Source organism: Desmodus rotundus, chromosome 9, assembly GCF_022682495.2.
Source record: "Desmodus rotundus isolate HL8 chromosome 9, HLdesRot8A.1, whole genome shotgun sequence".
Lineage (NCBI taxonomy): Eukaryota > Metazoa > Chordata > Mammalia > Chiroptera > Phyllostomidae > Desmodus > Desmodus rotundus.
Window position 1 is genome coordinate 94,392,824 of NC_071395.1, and position 19,823 is coordinate 94,412,646.

Sequence of the window (19,823 nt, forward strand, 5' to 3'; positions counted from 1 at the left end):
GTCTATTCAGATTTTCTTTTTGTTATGATTCATTCTCGGAAGACTATATATTCCTAGAAACTTATCCATTTCTTTTAGGTTGTCAAACTTGTTTGGCATATAATTGTTTATAATAGTCTCTTATAATTCTTTGTACTTCTGTAGGTATCAGCTGTAACATCTTTATTTTCTGAGTTTATATAGTTGGGCTCTTTTTTTCCTTGATGAATCTGGCTAAAGATTTATCTATATTTATATTTTCAAAAAATCTGGTTTTAGTTTCATTGACTCCCCTACCCCCATTATTAGTATCTTAGTTCCTTTAGGTATAAAGTTAGATTGAGTTTTTCTTATTTATTGAGATAGGGCCTGTATCTCTATGAACTTCCATCTTAAAACTGTTTTTGCTGTTTTCCATAGGTTTTGGAATGTTGTGTTTGTATTTTCATTTGCCTTGGTTTTGAAAAAATATTTCCTCTATTTCTTTGTTTTGACTCATTGGTTGTTTAGTAGCATGCTGTTTACTCTCCATATGTTTGTAATTTATCCAGTTCTTTCATGTAACTGATATCTAATTTCATACCATTGTGGTCAGAAAACATATTAGATATGATGTCAATCTTCTTACATTTATTGACATTTGTTTTGTGGCCTAATATGTGATCTATCCCAGACAGTATTCCATGTGCACTTGATAAAAATGTGTATTTTGTTGCTTTTGAATGGAATGTTCTGTATATATCTAATAAGTCCACCTGCTGTAATGTATTGTTTATGGCTGATGGTTCCTTTTTGATTTTCTGTCTAGATGATCTGTTCATTGATGTAAGAGGGGTAGTAAAGTCCCCTACTATTATTGTATTACTGTCAAGTTCTCCATTTATATCTGTTAATATTTATTTGCTTTATACTTGTAAGTATTCCTATGTTGGGTACATAAATATTTACAGTTACTATATCTTCTTGTTGGATTGACCCCATATCATGATGTAATTGCCTTCTTTGACTTTTGTTATAGGCTTTGTTTTAAAGCCTATTTGGTTGGATATAGTATTGCTACCCCAGCTTTCTTTACATTTCCATTAGCATGGAATATCTTTTCCCACCCCTACACTTTTATTCTGTGTATGTCCTTAGGTCTGAAATGAGTTTCCTGTATACAACATATAGATGGGTCTTGCTTTTTTTTTTTTAACCCATTCAGTCATCCTTTATTTTTTGATTGAAGAATTTAGTCCATTTACATTTAAAATAATCAGTGACAGGTATGTACATATTGCCATTTTGTTAATTGTTTTGGTAATTCTTTGTTCCTTTCTTCTCTCACTCTCTTCCCTTGTGATCTGATGGTTTTCTTTAGATTCCTTTCTCATTTTTTGTGTGTATGTATTATAGGTTTTCAGTGTGTGGTTACATAAGGTTCATATATAAAGACCTATATCTATAGCAGTCAATTTTAAGTTGACAGTCACTTAAATTTGAACATAATCTAAAAGTACTACATGTTTACTTCCCATCCAAATTTGTTTTTCATGTCATAGTTCACATTTCTCATTTTGTGTATGCCTTAAATGGTTATTGTAGTTACAGCTAATATTACCACTTTTGTCTTTTAACCTTCATACTACTTTAATAAGTGATTGACTCACTACTTTAATATATATTTGCTGTTGCCATTACCAGTGAGATATTTTCTATCTGTTTTTCTTATTTCAAATTATGGCCTTTTCTTTTCAGCATAAAGAAGTCCCCTTAACATTTCTTCTAAGGTGGGTTTAGTGGTGATGAACTCCTTGAATTTCTGCTTGTCCAGAAAACTCTTTATCTCTTCTTTAATTCTAAATGACAACTTTGCAAGGTAAACTACTGTTGGTCGGAAGTTTTTTCCTTTCATGCAACTCCCTCTGGTCTGCAAAGTTCTGCTAAAAAATCAGCTTATAGTCTTATGAGCATTCCCTTACATGTAACTAGTTGTTATTATCTTGCTGCTTTTAAGAGTCTCTAGTTATCTTTAACTTTTGCTATTTTAATTACAGTATGTTTTGATGTTGGCCTCTTTGAATTCATCTTATTTCAAATTCTCTGTACTTCCTTCCCCAGGTTAGAAGGTTTTCTGCTATTATTTTTTCAAACAGGTTTTCTGCCTCTCTCTCTCTTCTCTTCTTTTGGGTCCTCTATAATGTGAATGTTAGTATGCTTAATGTTGTCCCATAGGTCCTTTAAAGTATCCTGGTTTTTAAGATTTTATTCATTTATTTTTAAACAGAGGGGAAGGGAGGGAGAAAGAGAGGGTGAGAGGCATCATTGTGTGGTTGCCTCTCATGCACCCCCTACTGGGGACCTGGCCTGGAACCCAGGCATGTGCCCTGACTGGAAATCGAACCGGCAACTCTCTGACTCACAGGCCGGCACTCAATCCCCTGAGCCACACCAGCCAGGCCTCGTATCCTGGTTTTTAAAATTTTACTTCCTTTTGCCATTCTGTATGAGTGATTTCCACTACCTTGTCTTCCAGGTTGCTGATTTTTGTTTCTTCTACTCTGCTGCTGAATCCCTCTAATGTATTTTTCAGTTCATCTATTGTATTCATGTCTGAGAGTTCTGTTTGACATGTTCTTATATTTCTAATTCTTTGTTAAAGATCCCACTGTGTATATCCATTATCCTGAGTTCAATGAGCATCTTTATGACCACTACTTTGAACTTTTTATCAGGTAATTCACTTCTCTACTTTCATACCTATGGGGGCCAGAAATGCAATCTCCTCTGGCTATCTAAACTTGGTACTCAAAGGCCATCCCCCTGTGTAGGCTGTGCACACCCACTGACTTCTGTAGAGTTGCATGAGTCTCAGGTGGGCCAGCTCACCAACTATGTCTGTTGCTACTGTGCAAGTGGCATGGGGGCAGAGGTTAGGGTAAGAATGCAAAAACTGTGCCACACAGTGTGGGTGCTAATAAGATGAAGTCCATAACGATGGCATTTGTCAGTGCTCTGTTCCCAGAGTCTCAACAACTTCTGCCCCTCTGGCTGATGATTTAAAATTAGCAAATGATATATATGATAAAATAGACTTTAAAACAAAGGCTGTATACTAAGAGATAAAGAAGGACATGATAAAGAGAACAATGTAGTAAGAGGATATAACCATTGTAAACATTTATGCACCCAACAAAGGAGCACTGAAATATGTAAAGCAAATCTTGATGGACATAAATGGAGAGACTGACAGTAATATAGTCTTAGAAGGGGATTTTAACACCCCAGTGACATCAATGGATAGATCCTCCAGACAGAAAATTAACAAGGAAACGGTGGCCCCTAGTGTGGTCTGACACACTAGATCAGATGTATTTAATTGATATCTTCAAAGCATTTCAAGTGCACATGGAACATTTTCTAGGAGAGACAATATGTTACGACACAAAACAAGTCTCAATAAATTTAAGAAGACTGAAATCATATCAAGCATCTTCTCTGACCACAATGGTATGAAACTAGAAATCAATCACAAGAAAAAAACCTGAAAAACAAACAAAGACATGGAGGCTAAATAACATGTTACTAAATAATGAATGAGTTAACAATGAGATCAAGGAAGAAATCAAAAGATACCTTGAAACAAATAAAAATGAGAACACAATGCCGCAAAAATCTATGGGACACAGTGAAAACGGTCTTAAGAGGGAAATTCACAGCATTACAGGCCTAGTTCAAGAAACAAGGGAAATCTCAAATAAACAATCTAACTTCACACTTAATATTACCTGAAAAAGAACAGCAAACAAAGTCCAAAGCAAGTAGAGAAAGGAAAAAATAAAGATCAGAACAAAAATAAACAAAATTAAGTTTAAAAAAAAATTCAAAAGATCAATGACACCATGAGCTGGTGCTTTAAAAAGAAAAGAAAAAAAATCAAAATTGACTAACCTTTAACCAGAGTCATCAATTTTTAAAAAATGGAGAGAACCCAATAAATAAATAAATAAATGAAAGAGAAGTAACAACTAATACCAAAGAAATACAAAGGATTGTAGGAAAATATTAAGAACTACTAAAGCCCAACAAATTGGACTATCTGGAAGAAATGGATAAGTTCCCAGAAAAACACAATCTCCCCAAATTGAATCAGGGAGAATCAGAGAATCTGAATAGATAGATTACAACCAGTGAAATTGAAGCAGTAATCAAAAAACTCCCCCAAAACAGAAGTCCTAGACTAGGTGGCTTCACAGGTGAGTTTTACCAAACATTCAAAGAAAAACACCTATCCTTCTCAAACTACTCCAAAAATTTCAAGAGGAAGGAAGACTTCCCAGCTCACTTTACAAGGCCAGCATTATCCTAATTCCAAAACCAGATAAAGACACAACAAAGAAAGAATATTATTGGTCACATCCCTGATGAACATAGATACTAACATCCTCAACAAAATATTAGCAAACTGGATCCAGCAATACATGAAAAAGATCATATACCATGATTAAGTGGGATTTATTCCAAGGGTGCAAGATTGGTATAATATCCACAAATCAATAAATGTGACACACTACATAAACAAAATAAAGGATAAAAACCACACGATCATTAGATACAGAAAAAGCTTTTGATAAAATCCAGCACCTATTTATGATAAAAACTCTCAGCAAAGTGGGAATAGAGGGAATATACCTCAATGTAATAAAAGCCATATATGACAAACCCACAGCCAACCTCATACTCAATGGGCAAAAACTACAAGCGTTTCCCTTAAGATCAAAATATGACAGGGATGTGTACTTTCACCACTCTTATTTAACATAGTACTAGAAGTCCTAGCCAGAGCAATCAGACAAAAAGAAGACAGAGCAGTCAAATTGGGAAGGAAGAAGTACAACTGTCATTATTTCCAGATGACATGAATATATAGAGAGAACCCTAAAGATTCCACAAAAAAAAATATGCTATAACTGGTAAGTGAATTCAGTAAAGTAGCAGGATACAAAATAAATGTCCAGAAATCAGTTGCATTTTTATCCACTAATAATGAACTATCCAAAAGGGAAACTAAAGAAGAAGATCCCATTCACAATTGCTCCATAAAGAATAAGATAGCTAGGAATAAATTTAACCAAATATGTAAAAGACTTGTACTCAGAAAATTGCAAGACACTGAAGAAAGAAGTTGAAGAAGATACAAATAAGTGGAAGCATATACCATGTTTATGGATAGGAAGACTTCACATCATTCAAGTGTCTGTACTGCCCAAAGCAATCTATAGATTCAACGATATTCCTAGCAAGATACCAATGGCATATTTCACAGAACTAGAACAAATATTCCAAAAATTTACATGGAGCCACAAAAGACCCTGAACAGCCATGGCAATCTTGAGAAAGAAGAAGAGACACCATGCTACCTGATATCAAACTATACTGCAAGGCCATAGTAATCAAAACAGCAAGGTACTGGTGTAAAAACAGACATAAAGATCAATGGAATAGAATAGAGAGCCCAGAAATAAGCCCACACCTTTATGGTCAATTATTATTTGACAAAGGAGTGAAGAACATATGATGGGGTAAGGATGGTCTTCAATAAATGTTGTAAAAATTGGACAGACAGGTACAAAATAAATTAAGACCACTTTCTTACAACATACACAAGAATAAACTCATAATGGATTAAAGACTTAAATGTAAGACCCCAAAACCATAAAAATCCTAAAAGAAAACATAGGCAGTAAAATCTCAGACATTTCTAGTAGCAGTATTATTTCTGATGTGTCTCTTTGGGCAAGGGAAACAGAAAAATAGATAAACATATAGGACTACATCAAACTAAAAAGTTTCTGAATAGCAAAGGAAACCACCAACAAAATGAAAAGACAACCCACTGAATGGGAGAACATATTGACTGATGATACATCTGATAAGGGATTAATATCCAAAATCTATAAAGAACTCATACAACTCAACATTAAAAAACAAACAAACAAACAAAAAACCCAAACAAAAACCAATCCAATTAAAAAATGGGCAAAGGACCTGAATAGACACTTCTCCAAAGAGGACATACAGATGGCCAATAAACATATAAAAACATGCTCAATGTCACTAATCATCAGGGAAATGCAAATTAAAACCATAATGAGATATCACCTCAAACCTGTCAGAATGGCTGTCATCAATAAATCAACAAACAAGTGTTGGTCAGGATGTGGAGAAAAGGGAACCCTTATACACTGCTGGTGGGAATGCAGACCGGTACAGCCACTGTGGAAGCAGTATGGAGATACCTCAAAAAATTAAGAATGGAACTGCCTTATGACTCAACTATTCCATTTCTGGGAATATAGCCAAAGAAAGCCAAAACACTGATTCAAAAGACTATATGCATTCCTATCTTCGTTGCAGTGTTACTTACAATAGCTAAGATTTGGAAGCGGCCCAAATGCCCACCACTACCTGAGTAAATATTAAAGCTGTAGTACATTTCCAGAATGGAATATTACCTGGCCACAAAAAAAGATGGAAATCTCACCCTTTGTGACAGCATGGATGGGCCTGGAGAGCATTATGCTAAGTGAAATCTAATGGACAAAAGACTGACAGCTATCAGAGGGAAGTTGCAGGGCTGGATGAAAAAGGTGAAGAGATTAAGCAAAAAGAAAAAAAAACACACACACAATAGTATGGTGATTTCTAGAGGGAAAGGGGGTGGAAGGAGGTAGAAGAGGGTAAAGGGGGGATAAATGGTGATGGAAGGAGACTTGATTTGGGGTGGTGAACACACAATACAATATACAGATGATGTCTTATAGAACTGTACACCTGAAACCTATATAATTTTGTTAACAAATGTCACCTCAGTATATTCAATTAAAAAATTAAAAAAAAATTTCAATTAGAGTTGACATTCAATACTGCATTAGTTTCAAGTATACAGCACAGTGATTCGACATTTATGTAACTTACAAAGTGACTCCACCAGTAAGTCTTGCACCCATCTGACACCATATAACGCTGACTATATTCCCTAAGCTGTACTTTACATCCCTGCGACAACTCTGTAACTGCCAATTTGTGCTTCATAACCACCTCACCTTTTTTACGCAGCCCTCTAACCCCTCTCCCATCTGGTATTCATCAATTCGTTTTCTGTATCTAAGAATTTGTTTCTGTTTTGTTTGTTAATTTATTTTGTTTTTAGATTCCATATATAAGTGAAATCATTTTTGATCATTTCTTTAAATACGTTTTTAATCCCTTGCTCTATCTCTTCTCCTTCTAATACCCCTATGATACAAATGCTGTTATACTCAATGTCCCACAGGCCCCTTATGCTATTCCCACTTTATAGGACTCCTTTTTCTCTTTGCTGTTCCGATTGGGTGATTTTAGCTACCTTGTTTTCTAAGTTGCTGATTCAATCCTCTGCTTCATCCAATGCGTTGTTGATCCCATCTAATGTATTCTTCATTTCAGTTACTGTATTCTTCGTTTCTGGGTTTTTTTTTTTATGTTTTCTATCTCCTTTTTAATTTCCTATTTACTGACATTCTTGCTGATATCATCTATTCTTCCCCTAAGTTGAGTGAGCATCTTTATAACCAGTGTTGTGAACTTGCAGGTGGTGATTGCTTGCCTCCATTTTGTTTAGTTCTTTTTCAGGAGTTTTGTCCTATTCTTTCATTTGGGACACATTTCTTTGTCTCATTTTGGCTGCTTCCCTGTGTTTGTCTCTATGTACTAGGTAAATCTTCTGCATCTCCCAATGCTGGCAGGGTGACCTCAGGTAGTCAGTTTCCTGTGGGGCCCAGTGGCACAGTCTCCCTGGTCACCTTAGCTGGGTGCTCCATGGGTGTCCTTTATTGTGGGTTGTTGTGGTTCAGCCTTGATTTCTGTTGGCACATCAGTGAGTGAGGACTGGCTAAGACGACAGTGAACAAGAGGTTTTGCGGGAGCTTACCCCACAGAGCAAGATTTGTTTTAGTGGGGTTCTGGTGCCTGCTGAGTCGGCCCTGTGGGTGTGTCATTTGTGGTGCTGATTGGGTGTTCTGGTGTGATCTCAAGCCCACCACCAGGTAGGTGTGATGGTTCTGGGGCATCTTGGGAGGGGCTCAGGTGCAGGCCAAGGTCAGCTGCTGCCTGTGTTCAGCCCAGAGCCACCTGGTAGGAACTACAAAGTGATCTGAATTTGGTAGCTGCCTGTTAAGGGCTTGGAGAAACCTGGGAGTGGCTATTCTGTGAAATGACCCTTGCTGCCACAAGTGCCAAGTTTGTGGCTGCTTAGCAAGAGGTGCAGGGCACACTGAGGCCAGCTGTTGCTTGTTTGGGGTTTGTGGACCTTTCAGAGATTTTTGATTTTTCAAAATTGATTTTAGAAGGAAAGTAAGAGGGGGAGGGGTAGAGAGATAGAGATCTTTTTGTTCCACTTATTTATGCATTCACTGGTTGCCTCTTCCATGTGCAACCTGCAACGAGATCAAACCCACAACCCTGGCATATTGGCACAACGCTCTAACCCACTGAACTACAGGCAAAGGCTTCGAGAAATTATTGGAAAGTCCACAGTGCAGGCCTAGGCGGCCACTTTTGAAGATTAGCCTCTGAAAGAGGTTCAGGCTGGGAACATGAATTGGGTGGGGCAAGGTCTCAGAGAATCACCAGTGGGGCGAGAGCAGTATTAGCCAGGTTAATAAGAGTCAGCTTTGGCACTAGCCTGTGTCTGCAGGCTATAGGTTTTTTTTTTGGCAGGGGTGGGGGTAGAGGAGGACTCAACAAAGGAACAATAACACCTGCTGGCATTTTAGTCCCAGGGAATGCTGCCCCTCAAGACCTCACCCTGCAGCCAGAGAATTCAATTCCTCCTTGTATGTTCCTGGCACTTTTCAAGCTGCTGTCCCTTCTCCGGAGCAGACAGTGAGTATTTGCAAGCAAGTATGAGCTCAGGCCCTTTAAGAGGGCGCCTGAGTCTTAGGAGCCCTCCATCATACCCAGACTGATGGGTGCCTGCTGATTTTTACAGCCAGTTGTTGTAAGGACTTCCTGCTACTGGTGGTCTAGGCTGGGGAGCTCAATGTGAAGTTGGGACCCCTGGCTCCTTGATGGGGACCTCCATAGCTGAGATATCCCTCCTGATTCTTAATTGCCACATGTGGATGAGGAACTAGCTCACTTTGTGCCTCCTATGAGTCTCAACATGGCTTCTTTATATCCTTAGTTATAGAAGTTCTGTTCAGCTAGTCTTCAGGTGGTTCTTAAGGGTGACTGTTCTCTACTTAAGCTGTAATTTAATTTTGATGTGGTCATGGGAAGAGGCAACTACAGGGTTTACCTATTCCACCATCTTGACCAGAAGTCTCCTGTTGGCATTCAAAGCCAGACATTTTGAGGGCAGGATCCAAGGGTTGGGGTGTCTGGTCTAGGATGCAAAACGCTTGCTTGCTCCTCAGGGAGTAGCTTCTTCTCTTTTTCTTTATATCCCTCCTGATTGTGGGTCACCATGCCAGGGGTGGGGTTTTTGGCGAGACCCTGTCTCTTCCTCTCCTGCCCATGTCATTGTAGCCTTTTTATCGTTTGTTATGAAGCAGATGTTCAGCTAGTTCTCCGGTTGTTTTCAGAGGGAACTGCTGCACATGTAGCTGTATATTTCTTTGTGTGTCTATGGCAGGAGAGGAGTTCAGGACTTTCCTATGCTACCATCTTGAACTGCATCTTGAAACTACGTTTTTCTTTCAACATCCTTATCTGGGCTAGAATTAATCTAGTAACTCTATATAAAATATAGTTGTATTATACCACTGACCCTTGAAGAATATAGGTTTGAACTATGTGAGTCGACTTACACGCAGACTTAAAATAAATAAATAAATGTACAATTACCCCTCCATATTCCATGGTTTTGCATCCACAGATTCAACCAACTGTGAAAAATCACAGCATTTTCGATCTGTGGTTGAGAATCTATGGATATGTATAGGCTGACTGTATGCATTGTCTTACCCCATTCCATATATAAAGGACTTGAGTATCTGTAAATTTTTTGGTACCCGGGGGGGGGGGGGGCAAGATGTCCTGGAACCAATGCCTCGTGGATACTGAGGGATGACTGAAGTTTTGGGGAAGTCAAAAGTTACAAGAGGATTTTCAACTGTGGAGGGTTGGCACTCTCAACCCCCTCATTGTCCATGAGTCTACTGAGCTGCACAAACCTGATTAAAAGAAAAGACACATTTAATCAATGGGTCATACAGAAAACAAAGACACTCAAAACTTGATTATATATTCCAATGCTCTTGACTTCTCATATTTGCATCTTATACTATTGGTTAAATATGGGTGAGTTCTTTTCCTTAATAAAACCAATTTTTCAATTCCTCTTATATGCATACTATTTTAAAGGGTTTAAATTCCAGACACTGAAGCATTATTAAAATTAGGAAGCAGTCAAGAATCAACTAGAAAAACTTGAAGCTGAGGCATGGCAATCTGTAGTTCAATCTAAACAGCTCTTAAAGCGTCTCTTTTCGTAATTCAACACTCCTAACTGTGTACATTAGCTGATTGGACTGTGTGAGGATGGCCACTCTGAATGAAAGGGAACACAACTGGATTTAGATCCATGCACAGGGGACATTCCCTATAATGATGAACAGCCAGAAGGCAGGTTTCTAAACAGTCTTGTTTCCAGAGTCTTTATCATATTCACACAGCAGTTTGTGCACAGCCAGGGCCCAGGTCTGTCTTCTTAGAAAAGACTGGAGTTCTTGCATTTCTAATCTACCAACATGTGCAGTTCTTGCACTTTTAATTTATGAGTGTTTGGGGGGGACCTCTCTGACTTGGGAACATATTGGCTCGGTCTAATGCTTGGAGATTATTAAACTCAGAGCTATGCTCCACTATCAAGTCTACAGATCTTTTATTTAGAAGATATGGTGCTCTAAATGCACAAAGAGCTCCCTGTCACCTTCACATTAAAGCCCCTAGTGCCTGGTAAATGGAATTATATAGCTGTCATCTCCTTTCCCCAAAGTTTTAAGAGTACAATGGGCTCATTTTTTCACACTCCATCCCAGCTTCAGAACTAAGAGACCTACTTTGTATTGATTTAAGGTCTCAGAAATAAATAAACCTGCTTCACTGCTGTGATTCACAACAAATTCATGATACACTATTGCATGATATATTTCAAGCTCTTGCTCTGGCTCTCTTTTTCCTCTGGTGAGTGATGGGGGAGGCGGGAGGTAGTGGGGAACTGCAAAGCTGACAGCCTGATGGTTATTGGAGATGGCTGCTGACTGCAAATCCAAGAACAGACACTGTTGGAGGAGTATGGGATTTTTTAAAATGGGGGACAGGAGTGAGAAGCTAATTTACTTGGGTTTCAGGCTGGGGTTGGAAGAAAAGAAAGGATAAGGAGAGAAGGGTGAGGCAGATGGGATAGTAAAGCTTCAGGTGGACACTAATTGGCAAAGACAGAGCTATGAACATTTGTAGAAAGAGAGGAAGGTGAAGAAAATCCAGCATAAGAAGGTGTAACATATGACTGACAGGAAAATGAAGAAGATGAACCATTCTGCCTTAGGGACCATGTCCACAGTCCTAACAGGGCACTTAGCTTAGGTTCAGAGACAATGTTCCATCAGCGGCAGAAAGTGCAGATACCCGACATGCCACAGAAGCTGTGAAGAAGAGGCATTTCTTCATTCCAATACTCAGGGAGCAACACAATCCTGGAGGCTGAAGTGGACACTCTGGAAGTAGGGCAGCGGTATTATGGAGGTCCACATGGAGGAAGTGAGCCAGAGACCGCTCACTGAGGTGAGAGGGTAATAAATTCTGCCATTAAAGATGGTGTGTGCCCTTAGAGTTTTAGAGTATCTCAGTCTACATCACCTTACCGATTCCTGAAATAAGTACCACCAAACCTTAGACCCAATGAGTTTTAACTATCTATTTAACCAAATATACAGCACTCAAAACTACCCTCCAACTGTGTGTCAGGATTCTGACTTTCACTAGGCAGGTAGGTGGTGGGAAAGCAGGAACCCACCAGGCTCTGAAAGCCTGATTACAACGTCGTGCATCAGACCCCGAAGGTCCCACAGAGTGCTTTAAAGTGGAGTTAAGTTTCAGCTGTTCCCCTTGTAATTACTGCTTATTTAACACTTTTAGCTGGCAAGAATGTTATTTATGAATCCAGTTTCTTTTCTATCTTTGAATTGCATTTTCATCTTTACTACACTTGTTCTTGCGATAAGACCAGACTCTGTGAGCAAAAGTACATGAGAAAGATTTTGGTTCTGTTCAGTTCTACATAGGTGAGACCATAAAACAGGGAGTTGTTTTGTTAATTTTGAACATTGCTTTTTTAAGAGTTAGTACAGAGAAACAAACTTACACTAAATACAGAGAAGAACTTTATACAGATCAAAGGAATTGGCTCAAAAAGTACTGAGCTTCCCTTCAGTTGAGTTTTTCAGGAATAAGTAAATGAATATTTGGCAATGGTGTCACAGAGGACATTCGAACAATGGTTAATGTGGGGAGGGGTTGGACTTTTAGAGGATCCTCCACTCCCAACAATTACAAGTCTATGGCCACTTGTCATCATGGATACCACCAGCACCACCACCACTGCCACGTGGCATTTATTTTTCTATAATATAGATAAAAAACAAGATAAAAAATTAAATCATACTTAACAACTCCTATTTCTAATCTCACTAGCATGTAATAATTTTACATATCACTAATATGTAATCTAACATATAATACCTTAATATGTGGTACATTTTTTAGACCCCTGCCCCAGCCTAACATGGCTCCCTGGCTGCAAATCAATATCCATCTTCATAGAATAACAAAATACTAAAAATTAAAGATAATTTAAGATTAATAAGGAGAGAAATGGATTTTACAGAGGAAAGTGAGGCCCCAAAAGATTAAAGACCAAAGCTGCTTTACCTATGGTGGGAAATAATCTAAAGGTCTTTGTTTGCTTTTTTTAAAATCTAAAGGTTTTGTGATTTCAAAAAGTTTGAGCATGTTTATAATAGGCTGTCAAACACGGTAATTCCTTAGTCCACATTCAATGCCCCAGGCAGGGCCTCAGAGCTTTCACTTCATCTAGAAGTTCTGGACTGATACTGACTGCATGTTCTCCCCTGCAAGTAGTCTCGAGGCCACCATACCTAGATGGCGCTGTCTTAGAGAGTCGGAAGTGACTTCTGCAATAAAGCTCTAAGTGACAAATCCATCCTGCAATTTTTCTAAACCAAGGAGCTCGTGATCAGGCTGCTGGCAAACTATAAGTCACTAATTGAGTCACACATACTTGGTACAGTTTTCTACCAAACTTAAGGAATATCAAATGAAAAACAAACAAAGCCCTACAATGAAGCCAGGTTTGCCCATATTTTGTGTGTAGGGGTAGGAGGAGGACTTGAAAACTAAGGAGATGTTTCCACTGCAATCCTTTCTGAGAACTCATTCATAATGCTAGAGCAAGGCTTGCTAAGAAAGGAAGCACAAATGCCCTCTTTAGAAAGGAGAGCGATCCCATCTGGAGCTTGGGGAGTACAGGGACTGTCCATTGTGAAAATAGGTAGTTAGGGACTTTTAAAAATGCAAATTGCTAGACTGATCCTTAGCATGATTACGGGCTATTGTACCAACAAGTCCTTGGGGACTCCTGCAGACAGATGACTGACACATATACTACCCTATCAGAACTGAACACGGTGCTGTTCACATTAACGGCTTTCCCAAGGGCGGTGATTGTCTTTAGATAACATCTACTGGAAAGTCAATACAGGAATGTACTGTACTGTGAGGACTGACATCTAACATTCTCTTAAAGGAATTTTTGCCTTCAAAGGACCAGGAAATACAGAAAATGTTGTGTTTGTGTTTCTTTTCCAAGGCCTAGATAATGAGTTGCAATGAGAAAGGACCCTAAATGCATGTGCCTCAGGAAAGACTACAATGCTAGTGATTTACTTACACTAACTCATTTAATCCTCACAAGAATCTGGTAGATGGATACTATTATCCCCATTTTAATACAACTGTGACTCAAAAAGGTAATAGATTGTCTGAGGCCACAAAACTACTAACTAGGTGGTACAGCCAGGAATCAAACCTGGCAGTTTTGCTCTAGAGTCCATGCTCTTAACTATTCCACCTTGTTAAGTTATGTGAGAGTTACAGCGTCGCTTCATAACAAGAGCTAAATCTCCCCTTCCCTCCTCGAGCCTCCATGATGCTCTTATGTTGTAGGTCACAGAGTCATGGGTGAATACGCAGAATGTACAGTTCAGGACCCTGGTGCTACAAGAGCATGGGAGGATCTCTGATACTGTACCCAAGAGTCAGCAACATCTTCACATTTCATATTGTGCAGATACATTAAAATATATATTTGGAAACTGAAATCAAGAGAGGAACTCAGACCAAGTCTTAAGAGCAAGTTTGGCAGAAATAGCTCCCTATTAGCCTAACCCAGAGTCCTAGCCACACCCATCATATGCTTTCTTTTTTCCCCCCCGTAAATGCAGTAGAAACAGGGGCCTGATCTGGCTCAGGGGAGATTATGGATTCCCGTCCCCTCCCCCCAGAGCAGAAGCTTTAAAATGCTTATCACAAGGAAGTCACAAATCACACATCCTGAATGAATCTATAACACATCTATCACAGCCACTGGCACCTGCCTTACTTCCATAGATAGTTACTGTCCAGAGGACAAGCCATAAACTGCAAATTCTGTTTTTTCTGTGTACAGAGAGCTCTCACCAAGTTTGGGGCAATGGACTGAGAACTAGAAGGCTCCAGTCTACATCAGTGTCCCTTACAACACTAGGTCCTTCAAGCTTATCTACCACCTGAAATTATGTTAAACGTATTAAATAGAAACAGAGAGGAGGAGTTGTGGGGGAGGGGAAGTAAATTGGAAAGTTACTGCAAATTTCCAGTGGCACCTTCATTTTGGAGTTTATAACTCTACAAATTGTCTCAGCCCCTTAAGGGTCTATCTTACCAGTCCCCCAAGCACACAGGTCACTGCCTTTGCCAGGCCAGCATCAGTCCCTTCAAGTGGGGTAGTTTGTCACATCCATCAAACCTGCCCTTACCACTCAGTCAGGCATTGCAAGGAATCCCCCACTCACAGCCTGCAGTTTGTAGAGCTAGGAACCTATGATCTACTACTTTGAGTGACATGCAATAGCAGGCCATAGAAGCTTCTCTTATTTATGTCATCACTCTCATGACATTTGGACAAAAAGGAAAATGACCAGACTACCTTCTTGTCTCAGGCTTTATGGACATTAAGCACAAGGGACTGAGCCCATCTTAAATGAAACTTGGGGACGTGCAAGTTCATGTTCTGATGCTGATCTAGTTTCTGCCAATGGAACCAAGTCACTTTACCTCTTATAGTTTTAGCCTTCACCGTAAAATGGCCCTGGCACCACCAGCCCACCCAGAAAGTAGCCAGACAGATGTTCTTGATTATAAGTTTCCAATAAAGTCGTCCAGACTGCCTCTAGTCACCAGCCCACAGCCTTTACTGCAAATGTCAAATCTGCTGCTGCAACACTCAAGAAAACCCAGATCCTGTCTCTCTCCTCAACTTGGTAATATTTTACAAATAACTGCAGGCAACAGAGAGCAAGATAAAAAAAAAAAAAGAGAGAGAGAGAATACACAAATACTGAGATCACAAGGGGAAAGGGATAAAAACACAAATATGGGAAGCACTTTCTGGCTTTAGAACAAAAGACAGTGGCAAAGGATGGTGTCTATGAATGAAACATGTAAGTGAAGAGTAAAACCACTGAAAAGTAAAGCAGGAAACTGTGGGAATATTTTTATTTTATATGCAGGCTACTGCTGTTGACTACAAAAAGAAATCCTTTAAAAAGGAGGAGTTTTTGGAAGCAAAAGGTAGGCAGGTCTAAACTAATTAAAAGCAGGTTGGCTAACGACAGGGCACTATCACACGTGCACTGAGATGGAGTGTAGCCATAAAAGCTGGACGCATACGTGCAATGTATTAAGTCAGAAATGTGTCTCCAGCTCCATATGCATTAGAGGAATAAACAATTTATATGTTGCTGCATTACAGCAATATAATATGTGGAATATCAGTCCTTTCTCTTTAAATTAAACCATGTTAAGTCAAATCAGAGGTGGAGTTTGGGGAGGGTGGGGACAGGTGGAGAAAAGCAAGGAAAAAGAAAGTTTTTAAAAAATCTCTGCCTCAGCAAAAGTTTTCATTAAAATTTTAGACAAATGATCCCTGTGTCCTTCTCCCTTGCTGCCTGGGGCTCCATGCTATTTCTATGCAAATAACAACCTCGTGGTTTATATCTTATTATTTCCACTGGAGCTGCAGCGACATGACCTGAGACGTGTAAGGGGTGGTGGGGGGAGTTGATGAGGGTGACGAGAGAGAAAAAGAGAGAGGGGAAAAAGGGAGAGAGAGCTGGAGTGGGTATTCACTCAAGTGTGAAAAAATATTGTCAGGAGTGAGCGTCAAGAACAAAAAAAAATTGCAGGGATAACGTGTTTATTTCAGTCCCCCCACCTCCAATCCTCCCCCCACCCCATTTGCAAACCGGCACCTTTTAAAATTCATTGGGCATCAGGCGATCATGCACAATCCATCTGCTTTCACTTTATCATTTGCATTTCATGCCTCCTGGCTTTTGATGTGCTGATACTTTGATGCAGTCAGGAGACGCGCATTATCATTATTTCAATTTTCAAAGGGGTCAACGGGATCGGCACTTGCACACACAGATTTTTTTCCCTACAACCTCTGCGCACCCCCTCCCTTCTTATTCTTCACCCCAATGTTTAACATAAAGGATGAAGACTCAAAAAGGTGGGGGTCAAATGTTTGCAATCTTAAAGCTTGCATATACCACCTACATTTCCACTCTACAGTGTTTCAGACATACACAAAGAATTTCTCACACATGGATACTCAGGGAGGCACACAGACAGAGAAAGAGAGGGATCTAGAAGCAAGATACAGACACAAAGAGAATGAGAGACCAGCACTCATACAGGAAGAGATATGCACTTAAGTGAACTGCACACACCCAGAGAATGTGAGACAGAGACTCTCACAGAAAGAAAGGCAAACAATGTGAAAAGTCACCAGTACACACAAAGACAGAACCTGCACAATGAGTCAGAGGAAGCAATCCAAACATGAAGCTCCTGTACAGTTTCCTTTTTCATACCTCATAGGCAAAGGGGCAGATAGGACATTCTTAATGAATTTGCATGTAATCGGGTGTCTTCCAGCAATACAACTCTATACTTAAGAGGCAATGACAAGAAAATAGTGAGGCAGGAGGAGCAGGATTAGGTAACCTCTATAACTGATCATTCCCTTCAGCTACAAATGATCGTGTCCTTCTGGAAACAAGCACTGTTGGTAAGTTACAGCTGCAGCGTTACTTGTCTTTTCCTGTGCGACCGGACCTCTCCTTTAACAAGCAGCCCTGCAGGCTAGGAAGATGGTGAATATAATGAATTTGATTGGAACAATTTAACCAGATTTTAGGGGGAAAAAATCCTCAAAGCTTTTTTAATAGCACAAACAAAATTCAACTAGCAAGTTAGGCACCAAACCAAACCAAACAAAACAAAAACAAAACCCAAAAACAAACAACCCCCCCCAAAACCAGAAGCAATACCCCAACAAAGCAACAACAAAACCTTTGCTTTTTGTAATATTCTTTGTGTATAACACAGTATCAGGGAGAAAGTAAGAAACTCAGTGTAACACGATACATTTCAAAAATGAGCTCTTTGTTGAGGTATGAGAACATTATAGAAACACAGGTGTCTTCTTTGAATTCTATACTCACCGATAATGATACCGACAGTTCTCTTCATTTGTCGATATCTTATCCTAACAAGGTATCTAAAAGAGCAACTTGAAAAAAATCAGGACACAGCAGTTTCTCCTACTTTGATAATCTCCTTCAGAGGTGGCAGTTCACAATCTTTACTTATAGGCTACTCAAAAAAGGGAGCAAGACATCCAAATTCACCATTTCTTTGGTGAGAAAGGCAAGCCCAGAGAAGGACACATGAATGCAGAGAATATGCTGATCACATCAAACCATTCTCATTTCTGACATCCGCAGAAACTAATTGGACCAATGGAAGTATCAACATTTTCTAAATGGGAGTGATAGGATAGGACACTTAATTCCTATCCTTCCACCTGAAGGTCAAGCCTTGATAAAAAGTTTGTGCATGTCTAGTAAACACAATATCCAAGACAATTTAGCATGAATGTAACTCCACAAGCTCAATCACCAAATCATGTAAGGGAGAGGAAAAGGGAGCTGAAATTGTAATGAGGTCCAGCACTTTGTGTCAAGTACTATGTATTTTTACTTACGTTTTCTCATTTGATCTCCACAGCATCACTTAAAGGTGTAAATTATCCCCCTTTGACAGATAAAGAAAGCCGAGGAACTGAGAGGGTATATGAGTTGTACAAGGTCAGCCAGCTGGCCCCATACTATAACATATTCCTGGGCTCTAGACAGAAAATAATTTTTCTATGCCTGCAAAGAAGTCAGGACTACATCGTCCTTTGTATCTTCAGCTATTGTTAGATAGTTTTCACTCTTACAATAAATAACCTCACCATACCTTTCTAACCCTTTTGGAAAAGCCCCAATGAGCTTGGACAGAAAAGACATAAGCATTTCTTTTGAAGGGAAGAGAAGCCTCTATGTCATACTATTTCTCTGCAATCCATCCATCTACCCATCTTCCCATTCAGGATTTACCAAGTACTTCCTCTATGTTCAAGGGACCACGTTACCTGCTCTTTTTTAGAGGTGCACTCACAAATTTCTCAAAACATTAAAACTTGATATCCTTAACACATTCAGAGGATGTTTCAGAGACAGCTCTATATCTGGAAATAGATCTCATATCCCTTACTCATAGACGAGAAAAAAAGAGGAAGGGCAGAATAGAAGCATTCAACTAATTTTCTTCCTTCTAGAAAGACACACTAGAATGTAAACTCTTTGGAGCAGTTTTAGATGGTTTGTACATTAACATATCCACAGGGCTTGAAACGGTGCCCAGCACATAGTCGATATTCAAAATATTTGCCAAATGAATGGAGGGACAGGCAAGCCAAGTAATAGGTAGGGAGATGGAAGGAAAGGTGAAGAGATAGATCGAGGGAGGCATGGACTGAATGGCTTCCTCCCAAGTCAGGATCCAGAATCAAGAATTTGCAATAAACTGCAAACAGCTTCACATACTTCTCCCAAACCCTAGAAACGTACTTTGTTGAGGGCCCCGGCTCCTGTCAGAATTAAGTGAGAATTTTCAACCTGGATGGTTCTCTGTCCCAGTCGGACAAGGTAAGCACCAATTCCAATGGCTCGGCATGTAACCTTAAAAAAAGAAAAAAATTCTACACATCACATATTTATGTCCCCTCCCAAGCTATAAAAACTAAGGCACAGATATGTAAAACCTATGTTAACAGGAAAAAAAAACCCACTGCTTTTATTAAGTCTGTATGATTAATAACAATACAAAACAGTAATAATTTCCTGGTCAAAGAAGAGAAGGTACAGAACTCATTGAATGATTCAAGTATTAAGACACTTGAAAGTTCACAGCCCCTTTCCTTCTCTTACACTTTTGCCCATTTCACAGATGCTTGGTATCTACAGTAGAGGTATGAACATAGAAAGCAGTAAGAGGAAAAGAAATTCAAGCTGTTAAAACTCTGGTAGAATATTTGGAGAAGTAAATTAAACTAAAGGCTAAAAGGAGGTACTAGGTTTATATGGGAA

The 19,823-nt window shown here is 39.3% G+C and overlaps 1 protein-coding gene across 6 annotated transcripts in view; it reads right to left on the bottom strand.

Annotated features, from left to right (window-relative positions):
• Nucleotides 1-19,823, bottom strand: part of ACACA (acetyl-CoA carboxylase alpha) — a 266,878-nt gene that overhangs the window by 51,608 nt on the left and 195,447 nt on the right. For all 6 annotated transcript variants that reach the window (XM_053910461.1, XM_071219350.1, XM_024572899.4 and 3 more), the window contains one exon: nt 19,305-19,415. In XM_053910461.1, the coding sequence (XP_053766436.1) occupies nt 19,305-19,415 (111 nt within the window). The remainder of the gene's footprint in view (nt 1-19,304; nt 19,416-19,823) is intronic.